Source organism: Corylus avellana, chromosome ca8 (genome assembly GCF_901000735.1).
Source record: "Corylus avellana chromosome ca8, CavTom2PMs-1.0".
Lineage (NCBI taxonomy): Eukaryota > Viridiplantae > Streptophyta > Magnoliopsida > Fagales > Betulaceae > Corylus > Corylus avellana.
In genome coordinates this window covers 8532417-8548386 of record NC_081548.1, presented here as the reverse complement: position 1 = coordinate 8548386, position 15970 = coordinate 8532417, and the positions used below count along the sequence as shown (strand labels likewise).

The 15970-nt window shown below is 35.4% G+C and overlaps 1 protein-coding gene across 3 annotated transcripts; it reads left to right on the top strand.

Moving 5' to 3' along the window:
- The first annotated feature begins 1478 nt into the window (after window positions 1–1478).
- LOC132189845 (UDP-galactose/UDP-glucose transporter 7) lies at window positions 1479–10219 on the top strand. Of its 3 annotated transcripts, none has more exons than XM_059604659.1 (8): window positions 1479–1824; window positions 1927–2113; window positions 3562–3667; window positions 3771–4016; window positions 5060–5170; window positions 6570–6728; window positions 9509–9652; window positions 9908–10219. In XM_059604659.1, exons 2-8 carry the CDS (start codon window positions 2073–2075, stop codon window positions 10070–10072), a joined length of 972 nt encoding a protein of 323 aa, XP_059460642.1. In that variant the 5' UTR covers window positions 1479–1824; window positions 1927–2072; the 3' UTR covers window positions 10073–10219. The 3 variants fall into 3 exon arrangements, with proteins under 3 accessions (XP_059460642.1, XP_059460641.1, XP_059460639.1); XM_059604658.1 differs by having other exon boundaries at window positions 1479–1847; window positions 1941–2113; XM_059604656.1 differs by having other exon boundaries at window positions 1479–1847.
- The last annotated feature ends 5751 nt before the right edge of the window (window positions 10220–15970 follow it).

Below are 15970 nucleotides of genomic sequence, written 5' to 3'. Positions count from 1 at the left end.
GTTAATGGATCACACGAATTTGACCTTCTAGAAATTTAGTAGAAGGGGTTAGGAGGAGTTTTTGAAATATACAAGATTTGATGGGTGACGGTTCAAATATTAGCTTCTGGAATGATGTGTGGTGTGGCCGTGTGAGGAACGTTTTATTAAAGTAGCATTCTCGGATTTTTTTAGCATTGCTTGCTCGAAGGTTGTTTTCTTTGCTTGATTGATTGCTTTAAATAAGATCTTCACTTTGGACAACTTGAAAAAAAAGCAGAATATTTTGGTAGATTGGTGTTGTATGGGCAAGAAGAGTGGAGAAACCGTTGACCACTTTTTACTTCATTGCGAGATAGTTAGTGTCCTATAGAACTCTATCTTTGTTTTCTTTGGTTTAACGTGGATTATGCCCTATTGAGTGATAGATCTCTTCGCTTATTAGAGAGTGCAATTTGGTAGTCCTCAAAGTGAAGTTGTCTAAAGATTTGCTTGATGTATGTATCTAGAGAGAGAAATGATCGAAAGCTTTGAAAACAATGAGAGGACAATGATGGAATTAAAGACTTCTTTCTTCAATACCCTTTACCAATGGATGGCCCATGTGTATTTTCATATTTCTAGTTTTCACGTTTTTTTCTTTCTTCTCTTTTTTATTTTCTTATCTTTATTTTTATGGTCATGTTTCTCTTGTGTACTTGGATGTCCCCTTCGTATTTTTAATAAAAAAAGAAAAAGTGACTTAAGTTTCCCTTCCATTTCTACGACAAATATAAAAGATGAATGTTATATGTTATATTTTTATCTTACAATTATCTTATAATGCTAGTATGTCAGTCCTAACTAGCCATTGTAGTTTTTTGAGTAATCCTATATACCATAGTTTTATCTCATAATTATCACACAATACTCATGTTGCAGTCTCAATCCACCCTTAAATTATTCAAATTTTCTTTTTATATATATATAAAAAAAAAAAAATCAAGGATGGGGACTGTGACTATCATGTCAGCATTGTTAAGTAGTTATAGGATAAAAATATGTTTTCTAGTATTATCTTTTTTTAAACAAAGACTAATGAAGTGTTGGTTAGGATTGTCGCATCAACATTGTGAGATAATTGTAATATAAAAATACAATTTTTAGCATTATATAGAGTATAGAGTATAGAATATCCAGCAAACTCGTAGTTTTCTTCTTTTCTTTTTTCTTTTTCTTTTTTTTTTTTAAATAAGGATTAATCCAATAATTGATTAAAATTGTCATTATAAAATAGACAGAATAAAAATGCAGTTACTGTGCCTTTGCTGTGTTTCTTTCTGCTAAAGCCTAAAGGCCAAGGCTCATAGTCCTAGCCAAGGCTCTTATCACATTAGAATAAAGTTACAAATAATTAATCACATACATTAGAGTATAGCTTTGGCAATAATTAATTGATCACATTAGAATAAAGTAACGTTAGGAAGGTGTAACACTGTCCTACGCATAGTCAACCTTGCTGGCTTGCTCCGGGTTTCGGCAACAGTATGGCGCCCATCCCATATCCGATGGCGATGGCTTTCGCGTCATTCCACTTCCCATGTGACTGCGAGCCCTCTCGCTTTCCCCTTTCGTCGTCCCCCCTCTCCTTTTTTTATTTATTTTTTCTTCTTCGTCTTCTTCTTCTTCTTCCCTTTCACTTTGCAATTACTATATTGTATTTTTCCTCACGCTCCGCGCCCTACTCCACGCGATTCCACACTTCCCTATCCTCACACAAACCCTCCCTTCCCCCTCTTGAATCTCGATCCAGTAATCCAATCATCAAGAGAATTTATTCCTTTCGATTCTTTACTGTTCGAGCATGTAATTGTATTATACCATTTCAGGTTATTTTTTAATTTTTTGGTTTAATCTTTGCGCATTTCGTATTTGATTATTTTCTTAATTCTTGCATGGTTATTTCAGTGGTTGATTCGCAGGATTTCTGTACGAATTGGCAGTGAGTGAGTTTTTTGGGGTCTAATTGGAGCTTCGTTTGATTGGATGACTTCACTGAAGTGACGGAGAGACTGTTTTCTATATCTCGGCCTCATCACCGTCGTCCTCCAGCCATGGAAAATCGTAGTGATTCAGAAACAAATTCAATTTTCAGGTTCTCATATTTGTAGTTATAGCATTTCTTAGGTTGCTTCGTTTGCTGTCACTGAATTTCAATTCAAGCAATTCCTGGATAAAATGCTATGGTAATGGGCCCATAACTTTGTCGCTAAGTGATGGAATGGAATGTCTAACTGCCATAGCATCATTATGAGGAATATGACTTATTTTCAAGGATTAGAGCCCATAATAAATTGACTTGCAGTGTCTCAAATCTACAATTTTGATTTGGAAGTTGGAACCTACAAATAAAGGTTAAGAATTAAATTCGATTGCATGTATCATACAACTAACCGACAATTTATAATTAAATTAAACACTCCATATGTTATGTAAGTCCGGATAATCTTCTTAATGACGGAACCTAGCTCATGGTTAAAATTATATACAACCATCTAGTTAATCATTCTGGTTAATTAAATTCACTTGCACACAAAATTACATGCAACCAGCTACTGATTATTTTGATAATAACTATTGTTGATTAACTTATAAATTTGTGTAATTGAATTTGATTAAGTATTACATGAGTACATGTAATTTTGATTAACTATTTGCTTGAATTGTCCTAATTGGGGTCTCTTTTGTATACTTCTTGTATACTTGGGTTGCGCCCCCTATGCTCTTTATAAAAAAAAAAAAAAAAAAAATTACAGATTGCTTGAAACATATTTAATTAATAAAGATTTATTTGTAGATGCTATGCGAATATTGTGGCTGGGAGAGTAAGTTTTAGACACTCTACACCATATGCATGTTAAAGAAAGAAAAAAGAAAGTCTAGTTTTGGTTGACTCAAACTTCTTTAAACTATTTTCTACTTGGTGCCCCGAAATTGTAAACAGCACTGGATGCTTTGTTCTGGATTATATTTAACATTATGGCTCTGATCTCAACCCCAAAGGGTGATGTCCATTACGTCAAAGGGGTAGCTCAATTGGTTGAGGGCCATGCTTCATGACATGGAGGTCACTAGCTTGAATATCCCATTTTCCATCCCCTTGGAGCCTATTTTATATAAACAACATGGCTCTGATCTCTACAAATGTAATAGTGATAGTGGTTAGTCATTCCACTCATATAATTCTAAAAGTTGTTATTCTACTTTATTTAGTTTAAACTGGGGATGACTCATGGGCGGCACCTAGGAGGGAGGTCTGGTGTTGGTAATGTTTCAATAATTAGTCAATTGCAGGAAAAGATTATGGGTCTCTTGCCTATTTGAGATATGTCATTGCTGTAGTACTTTATTCAAATTTTGCTTGAGTTCATCTCTTGCTACCTAGGGTTTAACATAGTTAAATAAAAAAAATTTTGCTGTAAAATTTTACTATCTATCATTATTGATTTGAGGAAAATGTTCATCACTTTTTATTCAGCCATAACTAAGATATCTTAATTCGTGTTTGGCTGGTTATAACTCGGCACTATTGTATCAATATAGTTTATCTGCAGCCTTGTCATATGGGATTGCTTCTATGGCGATGGTTTTTATCAATAAGGCGATACTTATGCAGTATACAAACTCAATGACCCTGCTCACTTTGCAGGTATGACTTCGTAAAAGTAAAAATAGAACCGTCACTCTTTCGCTAGGTTTGCATTGATTGACTATTGATAGTGGATTTTGTTTGTTGTCATTCATTATCTTAGCAATTGGTGACCACCTTGCTTATACACTTTGGTCGAAGAATGGGATACACAAAAGCCAAAGCAGTAGATATGTCAACAGCTATTAAGCTTCTCCCAATTTCACTATTTTACAATGCTAATGTGGCATTTGCATTGGCAAGTCTAAAAGGAGTAAATATTCCGATGTACATTGCGATAAAGAGACTCACACCCCTTGCTGTACTGATCGCTGGATTCTTTTCAGGAAAGGGGAGACCTACAACACAGGTCTGTGTTGCTCTTATTTGAATTACCAATTGCATCGATCAGCCTGTTTGATTTTATGTTTGTGAAATTGCTTTTCATGTGAGTTTTTCTTTTTTTAATTGTTTCTGACTTCATGAAAGTCTTTTCAATTGGTCTTCTCAATGGAACATTTATGATATTGGCCCAATTTGATGTTATTGAAAGGTGGGTGTTTTTGATTTATTCTCTGTATCATTGGTTTCTAAGAATGCTACTACTTATTTAAAGCTGTAACTGCCATCTACTGCTCGAGTGGACAGTACAAAAGTACAGATTTCATGATGTGGTGAATAGTGCACCACAAAAGTACTTACATTTCAATAAGCATAACTTTAGATGACACTCAAACACTACTAATATCGAGATATGTAGTATAGTGCTCCACAGAAGTACTTATGTTTTTACTTATCAAAAAAAAGAAGTACTTATGTTTTAAAAAGTGAGTCTAATTACTTTTAATGAGCATGTAAATCTGTGATGCAGGTATCTATCCTGTAAATTTTTTTTTACCAATGCAAGTAGTATGGTTCTATGTCATATCCTAAATAAGGCTCTTCAGAATCACTTATATAGTCTAATCAACATGGTACAAACTCAATGTGGATTCCAAACATGCCCGCGCAACAGCTTCACACTTTAAATCAATACAATCTAGGGTACCATTATATCGCTTACATTGCCATGAGAAAAACATATCTATAGTGCCTTACCCTACTAGTTGTCATTTGGAAAAGTTTAATAATTCTAGTTTGAGTCTTCCAAAAGTTACTTACTTTCAAAGTTTTTTTGACCTAGCCCAACCCAGCTTTCAACTAGTTTGTTAGTGTTCTGTTGTGCTGCCTGTCCTGATCCCAAGTACAGGAGCTTGTATGTTAGATTTATAAGCATTAATTGATATTTGTTATAAGTGCAATTGTTGTTTGGAATCTCTAATAAGTATTATGTTAAACCGTGCGGAAGCATCTTCATGACTGGTGATTTTTAATTTTTAGTTCTAATTCAGTTTCCTTTTTATCAAATTTCAGGTGACTCTTTCAGTGATATTGACTGCTGCTGGAGTTATCATAGCTGCTCTAGGAGATTTTTCCTTTGACCTTTTTGGATACAGCATGGCCCTCACTTCTGTTTTTTTCCAGGTTGGACCTTTTGTTTTTAACTATTAATGAATAGGTTAAACTATATAATCAACCATGAAAAGTCATCCAAAATTTCAAGTTGGTCCCTTGAGATATCGTGTGTCAAATTAATGTCTGTGTTATAAACAAGAAGCTTCATTTTGGTCTTTTTTCCTACAACTTCAAACTCAAGTGATAGAATCAGCTAATATTTCCCTTTTTTATGATGCCCTTTAATCAAGTTAAAAAGAAAAGTCTAGTCAAATTAACGCCCACACTCTGGCACCCCACACACACACACACACACACACAAAAAAGACTGATTTAGATTCAAACCCACAGTACGACGCTTGCCCTTCTTGCCATCCCAAAAGGTGACCTCTCCTCTGAGCTTCTCATGTGTCACCTCTCTCGCACATCAAACAACAACATTACCAACATCAATAAATCGACATCCGTTGCTAAGTCCTCGGAACTACATACATCTTTCAAAAATACCACAAATTCGAATATGTGGAGCTCTGAAACTTTGCCATATTTTTTGCACCTGCCATAGCAAATCCCTCTACCCTTCGGGATCCACCATGGGACATAAGACTGACCCAAGTCTGAGTCCCACTATCCCTCTTCCCCTTCATCGCCATTGTAGGCCTCAAATCCCCCACTTGGTCTCTATCACCGATTGATAAATTGAAGCAGAATAACCCCCGGTTCTTAAACAAGACATTGAGCCAAACATTCAGCAACTTGGTTGTGACTTTAGTGATCGTTCTTCTTGCTTTATGCCTTGCGAGATTGCTTGCGCTCGAAGGGGTTGAGACTGTAATCCTTAGCCTTGCTGTGTGGAGGGTGAGTGAAGCGAGTAGTGACAGTACAAAGACAAATAAGTACAAGGGGTTGGTTTGGAACAATAACGAATTGGGGGCATGTGAAGTGGGAATTAGGGATTTGGGAAGGCTGTTTTGGGATTTTGAAATTTCTAATGTCTTTCAGAAGAGAAGAAGATGAGAGGTACAGTGACAGCAACAGATTTTTGACGGTTCTTTGCCTCCCATTATATTTGGTCTTCGACAGTGACAGATTTTATTTATTTTTTTGTTTGGTATTTGGATTTATTTTCCCTTTCTTTCTTCTAACTGGCTTTTTTTGGGTTTATTTTTAATAGTTGCTGTACTACTAGTAAGCCAATTTCGTTATTCAAATGATAGCGTAGAGGGAAAAGACCAAGCTAAAGCTTTTTCTGAAACCACATGGACTAATTTGACATGCAATATTTTCAAGGGGTCAACTTGAAATTTAGGCAAATTTTCAGTGATGAATATATGCTTTAACCTAATGTCTTATCTTCAAAATTGAGGATTGATATAGAGCTTGTAATTACGTATGCTTTACTAATGAAATTGCTCATATTCAAATGCAGACCATGTACTTAGTTTTGGTAGAGAAGTCTGGTGCAGAGGATGGGCTTTCATCAGTTGAGATCATGCTCTATAACAGTCTTTTGTCCATTCCTTTTTTGTTATTTGTCATCATAGCTACAGGAGAGTTTCCAAATTCTTTATCACTATTATTTGCAAAGGTCAGAATCTGAACCAGTTTTCTATATGTTAGCGTTAATCCTAGATTGTTTTGGAAATCAAGCTTTAGCATGAAATAATAGACTACATGAAGAATTCTCATGTGCACCCTTTCTCATAGTCGTTAAATCAAATACATGCCAGACTGCTCCTTCTCGAATGTTATCTGCATTTTTGTTTTTGGTGGAGATTGTAGGATATCGATAGGTGCTTGAACTCGGTCTTGTGTTATGCCACAATGTAGTCTTAAGAGATTATATTTAGCGGCCATTACTTCTAATTCATAACTTACACAGGGACATGTTAAAAGTGTCTCATACACTAGGTTCATGTTGGATCTTGGATTTAGAGCCTCACCATTTTCCCTTCATTCCTTTTCCTTTTTTTCCCCATTCAGTCACCCGTCATCCTTTACATTTCAATCAGTTCCAATTTTTATACTCAAGTTTTAGAACAGGATTTAAGTTGTCATTTTACTCTTTCATTTTTACTTTTTAGATATGAGAGCATCTTCTATACGGTTGTGGCAGAAAAGTGTGGTTTTCTGCTACCAATTAGAAGTTGCCGTGTAATCCTATCATCCCAAGCTTACACTTATGAAAAAAATACAACCACACCTAATTAAACCAAATTTAAGTTAAAAAATGAATTAATTTTTTTTAAAAAAAAAACAAAATTAAAAAGCTACAGTGAAGAGGAGCTAGGGTGGCCAGCGAGCCACCCTAGATGGGCTGGGGTGGCCACGCGGTCCACCCCAGGCCATCCGTGGTGACCGCGCCGGCCACCCCTAGGCCACCGGCCAACCCTAGCGGGGGAGGGGGTGGCCAATGAGCCACCCCTTCAATTTTTTTTCTTTCTAATATTTGGTATTATTTGGTATATCAGTTTATGCCATGACTGTATTGAAGATATTCTCTTTAGATATACATGAGTACACCCAAAAAAAATAAATGCTCGTAAATAAATTTTAAAGTTTGCCTGTACAAGTCACATATCATTACAAAACATGTAAAGATTTATGATTAAGGTCAGTAAAATTATATTGATTTGTCCATCTATGAAACATTTTCCCCACAATTTAGACTTGGATCTTTACTCAACTTTAGAAAATCCATTTTCGTTCTTATTCTCTATAGACCAATTTGAATTACGCTTAAATGGTAGCAAGCTGCATTTTGCGATGTTATCAAATGGTATCACTTCTTAATAACGTGAAAGACTAGTGGAGCTTCGTAATATTTAATTCTCTTGCTACCTGTTTGAAAAATTCCTCACCTTTTTTAGCCTGGTAGAATCCTTGAGCATTGTCTGGTAAACTGTAAGATAGACTAATGAATACTACCAATGTAGACAGTTATAAAATCAAGGTATTTGCCTAATGGACCTTTTGTTGAAAATAGATGTTGGCTCTCCCAGGAAGATACCCTAGGAAGAGTTCATAATGGCTCTTTTAAGTGTTGCTGAAGTGAGAATGTTGGAAATGGGAAGTGGAAGCTTTTGATAGTGGTGAGGAGGGCAGTGAAGAAGGGATTAAGTGAGAGACTGGAGAAGCTTATAGAAGTGTATAAGGAATTATTAGATTATGAGTGGGACTGGAGAAGCTTATAAGAAGTGTATAATGAATTGTTAGATTAAAGCGCCATAGATAGTAGTATGCTTTGTGGGAAGAAGCTTGTCTGAAGCATTCACAATCACTGTGAAGTGGTTACTAAAAGGGTGGAAAAATCACTGTGTATAAAGTGTGCAGCTCATAGGAAATTGAAGTTCAATATCTAAAATTAGAAACATCAAAGGATAAAAAAAAGAAAAGGAATGTGCATTTCTGAGGCATAAGACGCATGCTTCCAACTTTCTCTGGCACTTACGGTAATTGTGGTTGTTTCTCAGCATAAGATGATATCTCAGCTAATTGAATTTCTTTTAACATATAAATGTTAGAGAATAAGCAACACTTTATAGCAGAGAATATTTTCCAGTCAATAAGATGATTTAGTTGGGTAGGTTGGGGCATTCAGTGGAGAATACTGTTATGTAGATAATTTTCCTCTGACTATTCTCAAGTTTGTTCCTATGATGGTATTGTTATTTGTTTCCAGTTTCTGCCCACTTCAAAAAAAATACAAAATAGATTTTCAAGTCCACTATTTAACCAGTTCTGAGAAGGAGCCTACAAGAAGTGCAGATTCTTTTAGATAAGATAAAATTGATTTGGCAGTGGCTATTGAACTGTCCCTGAAACCCCTGCCCCTCCCCACCCAAAAAACAAAAAAACTCCCTTTCTAGCTTCGTCAGAACTTTTTGGGTTAATAATAAATGCAGTTAAAAAAAAAAAAAAAAAAAAGCCAGTTTATTGGTTATGATTGGGAAAACCTTCTAATAGCTTGAAGTTTAATAACTTAATCTCATCAACCGCTCCATGTTACTAGGAATCACAACTTTGTAGTCATTGCTCATATTGCATCAATGCTACTTTTTTTTTTGATAAGTATATTGCATCAATACTACTAAGAAATGCATGTTCATAGTTTGTATATATAGTCTGCCTGATTGGTCCAGAAATATGCATGCGTTGCCTGGACCTGTTGAAAGAGCCTAGCTTGCAATAAAAATGCAGAAAAAGAAGAAAATGAAAATAGGTGGGGTCCATTTGGGTTCTTCATAATGCTTTCATTAGAGCATTAGCTTGCCATTTTTTATTTCCTTTGACATTGTTCACATATGAATTTATGTTGTGTATTTTCACACAAAATTAATATCTAACATGAATTGTCTTTATATGCAGAGTAGTTCCCTATATTTTTTGGTGATTCTTATTCTTTCGTTGGTGATGGGCATTGTCCTCAACTTCACCATGTTCTTATGTACAATAGTCAACTCTGCTCTAACAACAACAATAGTTGGTGTTCTTAAAGGGGTTGGATCCACGGTATGTATGGAGTATCCTTAGGCTCTGTTTGTGATGCAGAAGTTGGATATAGGGAGTTAAAATTTGGAATTTTTGAACAGCCGTCCCATTACAAAATCCTTGAAGGCGTTAAATTTTCCTTCTAATTTTCTGGCTTGATATTTGAAATCGCGTTTTCCTTGAAAGCGAAAATTAATATGAAGTGTTCAAGTGCACACATCTTATATATGCTTTCATTAATTTTTTTTTGACCATCTATTTATTTATTTGCCTCAGACCCTTGGTTTTGTGTTACTGGGTGGCGTTCAAGTTCATGCATTAAATGTGATGGGATTGGTCATCAACACGGCTGGTGGTGTGTGGTATTCATATGCCAAATATCATCAAAAGAAGAACAGGCCACCAAAGCCAGTACCAGATGTCGAGGCTCATAATAAATAAAAGCAATTTAGAAGGATTGCAGGTGACTAAAGGTTGCTTTCTGTGACATTCTTTTAATTGTGATCACTCATCACAAATTTAGTAGTTAGTAATGCTTAAGCATGTTTAATTTAACAAGTCCTTTATATATATGGAGCTGTTCCAACATGAACCAGAATTTATTATTTGTTTTGGTTATAATATGATCAAGGAGTTTGAGAATTAGAAAAGAGTACTGTTGGTTATCATGGGAGATGATGGGAATTGTGGTTCACTACCGTTTTAGTGGATTTCAATGTTTTTCTAGCCATAAACAATGTTAAGAGTTCTGACCATATAAGGGCTTTGATCTTGATCTTTCGGCCTCCAACTGTTGGGTGAAATAGCGGTTAGTGGCTAAAACCGCTAACCGCAACCGCTTAGGCGGTTAGTAATTTTTACTAACCGCCTCCGCTAACCGGGTAGCGGTTAACCGCTTTGGGATAACCGCTTTTTTCTAACCGCTTTTGTTTTGGCCTTTTTTTGGGCTTTTTTCTTTGGACCGATTTTGGGCCAGTTTTGGACCGGGTTTGGGCTGGTTTTGGGCTCACTTTAAACTGTTTTTTTGCTCATTTTAAACTTTTTTTTTTCCTGGCCATTTTAGCATTAAAAATTGCTATATACCAAAATCTTGTTGGCCACCTTCTACAAATCTACACATCATATAATATACAAATAAAATTACACCAAAATCATCACTTCACTTGTAGTCTTATACATAAACTCAAACAAGTTCATAAATTCACATATAGAAATAAAATAAAACACAAACAAGTTCATAAACTCACAAGCAACAAAAAAAAAACCAACATAGTTAAACTTGAAGCTTGAGGCTAATTTCAATCAACCAAAAAAAGTTCATAAACTCATGACTTATTGTTATTTATTATATATATATATATATATATATAAAAGAAAAAGCGGTTAGCGGGTAGCGGTTAGCGGATTTCTAAAACCCACTAACCGCAACCGCCTAGGCGGTTAGCGGTTTTTACTAACCGCTTTCAAAGCGGTTAGGCGATTAAGCGGTTAGCAGTTAGCGGATTTCTAAAACCCACTAACCACTAACCGCAACCGCCTAGGCAGTTAGCGGTTTTTACTAACCGCTTTCAAAGCGGTTAGGCGATTAGGCGGTTAACGGTTATAGCGGTTAGCTGTTGCGGTTAGACAGTTTTAAATTTCACCCCTACAGTCTAACATTTCCTTTCCCATGTTGATGGAAAATCAGTCTTTTTTTTTTTTGGGCTCCACTTTTCATTGGGTAAATTATACTTTATTCACAAGGGGTATTGGATGAGTTTGGTTTACCAACACAATGTTTTCAAAGTGGCACTATATCCGCATGAGGAATGCTAGGCTTACAAATCAATTTTACAGAAAAAATTTTACAAACTGATGTGATACAGCATGATTAGATTAAGATAAGTTCAAATTTTGAAAAACCTAATCATGTTGTGCCACATCAGTTTGTAAAAGTTTTTATGTAAAATTTATTTGTAAGCCTAGCACTCTCCTATCCACATTAGATCTGCTTTATTAGCATTTGTTAATATATATATATTTTTTTTGTTTTTTTCCCTTTTGTACGCAATACATAAGGGAATTGGTTGAAATGCGAGGTTTTTCAATTTTATTTTAAAAAATTTAGTTCTCAAATGATGTGTTATCATCTCATCACCTTATGCCTTTATTTACTTGAGCAATGGATCACATGGGATGGTGACATATTATTTAGAAACTAAATTTTTGGAAATTTTTTGAGAAACCTAGCATTTCTTAATTGCGTAAGAAGAGAAATGACATTTGAGCTGAATAGGAGAGAATAGTTTATAAGTGGCTCCTATAAAGGTACTCCATCCAAACAATTGGAAAAAAGGTGGAAGTAGGGAAACTTGGAAAGCGTCATTTTTCTAGATCATAGGTGGTAACTATATATATAATTTGTTATGGTATATTTTAAGCCAATTCTAGAGTAGTAGATTTCAAATGGGTGAAGTTTCAATTTTTGAACTGCATGCCATACCCTAGGTGAGCAAAGTCCCAACTTTTATTTTTTGGCCCACTTTTGGGGGTCTGAAATTACAGCCATGTAAATTAAAACTTATGATATTACATCCTTATCCTTTTTACCCTTTTAATTTTTCATTCATTGCTTGGATAACAAATTGGCAGTAGGGTCATGTTGGATAGGTTATGGCAGTTAGCAAATAGTCATAGTGGTGGTTTCCTGTGTCTTGCTTGGTTTGTGTACGAACAGAAATTATAGTTGATGTTGGATATAATCAATCCCTTGGAATCTTCAAACAGTACAGAGCTGACCTTCCCCACCGTCATTATAATCATAAATTAAGACCAGAGAGAGAGAGAGAGAGAGAGAGCTTCTCCTTGAACGTGCATGTGCACACACATGGGGTGCTCAAGGATTGAGACTGCCATGAGAGAGAGACTCTTGAGGTTGGCGCAGTCGGTTACCCTGTTGGGTCAGTGGGTATACAAGGTGACATTTCTTTGAGTTAACCCATGTTCTTTGTAAACCTGATGTGGCAGTCTCAGATGAGATGAGAACAAGAAGAGAACAGGCCTTATCACTAAAAAATGTCTTTGGCTTAGGGCAATATTTCTCATTAGTTTGGACGTGGGATTCTTAAAAAAAACGCTTCCATTTTTATAACCCCCATAAAAAAAGAACAATGTTATTTAGTAAACTATTATATGTTAATATACTATGATGACGTGATAGTGAAAATTAACCTTTAGATCAATAAAGGCTTGTAAAAAAATAAATAAATTAATGGTTAATATTTGCAATCGTATGAGAGCTTATTAAATATCATTTCTAAAATAAATAAAAAATTACTTTTCAAAAACTCATCCAAACACACGCGAAAGATTTTGTTGAAATGAGGTTGAAAAGGAATATATATTTGGGTTAAATACTAAATACCCCCATGGGGTTTCACAATTTTATTTTTTCCCCCTTCGGGTTTGATTTTTATTATAGGAGGTCTCTGTAGTTTTGATAATAGACCAAATTAGTTCTTAGTCAGTTGACCGTTAGTTGACTTAACGAAATTTCACGTGGACCAATCAGATGTTGACACGTGGCACTTACTTAATTTTTTTTTTTTTTTAAATTAAAAAGAAAAAAGAAAAAAATTAGGCCACCCCCTTGGCCATTTGAGGGTGGTTTGGCCACCCCCCTTTGACCATGGGGGTGGCCAGGCCACCCCCTGGGTGCCCAAGGGGGTGGCCGAAACCATCCCTAGTGGGTACTGGGGGTGGTCAACCCCCTGGGTGGTGCCCAAGGGGGTGGCCGAAACCACCCTCAGTGGGTACTAGGGATGGCTCAGCCACCCCCATGGAGCCTAGGGGCCCCTCAGTGGTGGTTGGTGGTGGTTTCGACCACCCCCAGTGGGTACTGGAGGGGGCCGAAACCACCCCCATCTGGTAGGATGGGGGTGGCCAGGCCAAGGGTGGCTCGGCTACCCCCAATTATTTTTTCCTTTTTTAAAAAAAAAAAAAAAAACATTTTTTTTAATTAAAAAAAATTAAGTAGGTGCCACGTGTCAATATTTGATTGTTTCACGTGGAATTCCGTTAAGTTAACTAACGGTCAACTAACAGAATGACTAATTTGGTCTATTATCAAAACCACAGGGACCTCTTATGATAAAAATCAAGTCCTAAAGAAGAAAAATAAAGTTGTAAAACCCCAAGAGGGATATTTAGTATTTAACCCTATATATTTTGTTTTCCTGATTTCTGGAAATCTTGGTGAAAAATGAGTGGGACATAGCCCATAAAAAAGCCGAGCGACAGAATTGGCTTTACCTAAACCAATCCTGGCAAGCCTGTGTTTGTTTGTTGTATACTTGTATTTATGGAAAACGAAAAGCTGGCTACCCTCCGGCCCCGGCATAAATGTGAAAATGTCTGTTAGTAAGTGGGCCTTTTGTTCGTGCTTGGACCTTACTGCTATAATTTCAAACATCATCCTAACATGTCTTTTCCAAAACCTACCCAGAATGTCTCCGCAATTTGCATTTTCTTTTTCTTTTTTTTTTTTCTTTTTTAGGCGCTGTGTACGTTGAATGCCTTTTTCGAAAACGTACCCAAAATCAGCTGCAGATTTGATTCTCATCCAAAACAGGACAAAAACCCATGGATTTTATCATTTTAATGCAGTGTCTAATCATAGGCCTGTGCCAAATTGTCGGTCACCAGATTTGGGCTTGGGCTCGGCAAATGAGGCCTTTTCTGGGCTTGTTTGGCTACAGTAATAGCTTCTGTTGTTATTATTATTTTTTTAAAAAAGTTTACGTACTCTTCTCAAACTACTATCCAATTAATAATGTTTCATCCAAGCTTTTAATTAGGATAATGTCTTCTCAAGGTCAAAAAAAGACAAAAATGACCATAAATTTTTGTCAATAAGACAAAAATTATTCTATAAATTAAAAAATAATAATAATAATAATGTTTTTCTTTAACAAAAACAAATTTACTCCCTTTTTTTGAATTCCTTTTAGAATTTTAATTTTATTAAGTTTATTTTTGTCACTAGAGGGGATATTGATAATTTTTGGTAGTTTGAAAGGACATTGTCATAATTAAAAATTTTAATTGGGTGGTAATTTAAAAGGAGTGTAATTTTTTTTTTTTTTTTTGTTCTATTTCATGACATCAGCAATGAAAATTTGTTCGTCACCCAGACGTAGGTTATGGAGATGTTAGGTGTGGACTTGTGGGTACTATTTTTGGTGTCATTAAGTTTCACTTTATCTTGATGTACTACGAAGAAGAACATGTAAAATGTGTCATATTGACGAATTCTACAATGCCAAGAAGATGGTTCATGACATCATGTTTAGCATGCCGCTGATAGGGCCAATGTTGTAATTATATTTTCTCCAAGCATAGCACACACAATTTTTATCTTCTGAGAAAACTTTACTTATCCCTTAAACTGATGGTTAAATCCGCTCTCTATCAGGAATGGATCAGGAATGGATTAAGGCTGAAATCCACCCGTATCGGGCAGCGATCAGTCCTACGTGTAAGTGTGGGTTCATAGTTGAATTTGGTTAATTAGTAGAAAATGAGGCTGGGTAAGGAATAGGATATAGTTTAAATAAATAGAAAGGAGGTCCAAAAGATAGAATGGTCCACATTCACAACCACAATCCACGTTTATTTGGGTTATGTAAGTAAGTAGAGCAACGTATTAATTTTAGCCGACACAGAATTGGGGGGTTAGGGGGCATTTGTGGTGTGCTTTAATATCTACTTGGATCTTGCTTGTGTGGTTGTCTTCTAGGGTACCTTTTTCTCTCTGGGTACGAAATAATACCTTTTAGCCTTAGGATATCTAGGATATCTACTGAACTACAGTACCTTTTTTTTTTAAGCCAACCCTAATATGTAATACCTCAATCCATTCCTAAAGGAATCCTATAAAGTCTTTTTTATTTTAAGAGCTCTTTTGGCCTACTGATTTTGTAGGTTAAATATACGTTTTTAAACAAAATTGCAAAAACTATTATGTTTTCCAACTATTGACAATGGGATGCCCTGTTTTTTTTTTTTTTTTAAATGATTTTAATGGCGAACTACAATTTTACTAAATCCTTAACACGTAAGTTTAACGCATTTTTTTTGTATAAAATTGTAAATTGGACAAAATAACATTGAAATACAAGCTAACAGCAGTATGCCACTCTTTTCTTTTCCTCTTTTGTTTATCTTTTAAACATTTTAGGGTATACTTAGAATTAAGATTCTATAGATAAAAAATACGATTTTAAATTAAATCGCAGAAAATGAATTTGTCTGGGATTGCGTTTTTAAAAAATTGTAATTTGAAAGCATAAAAAATTTATT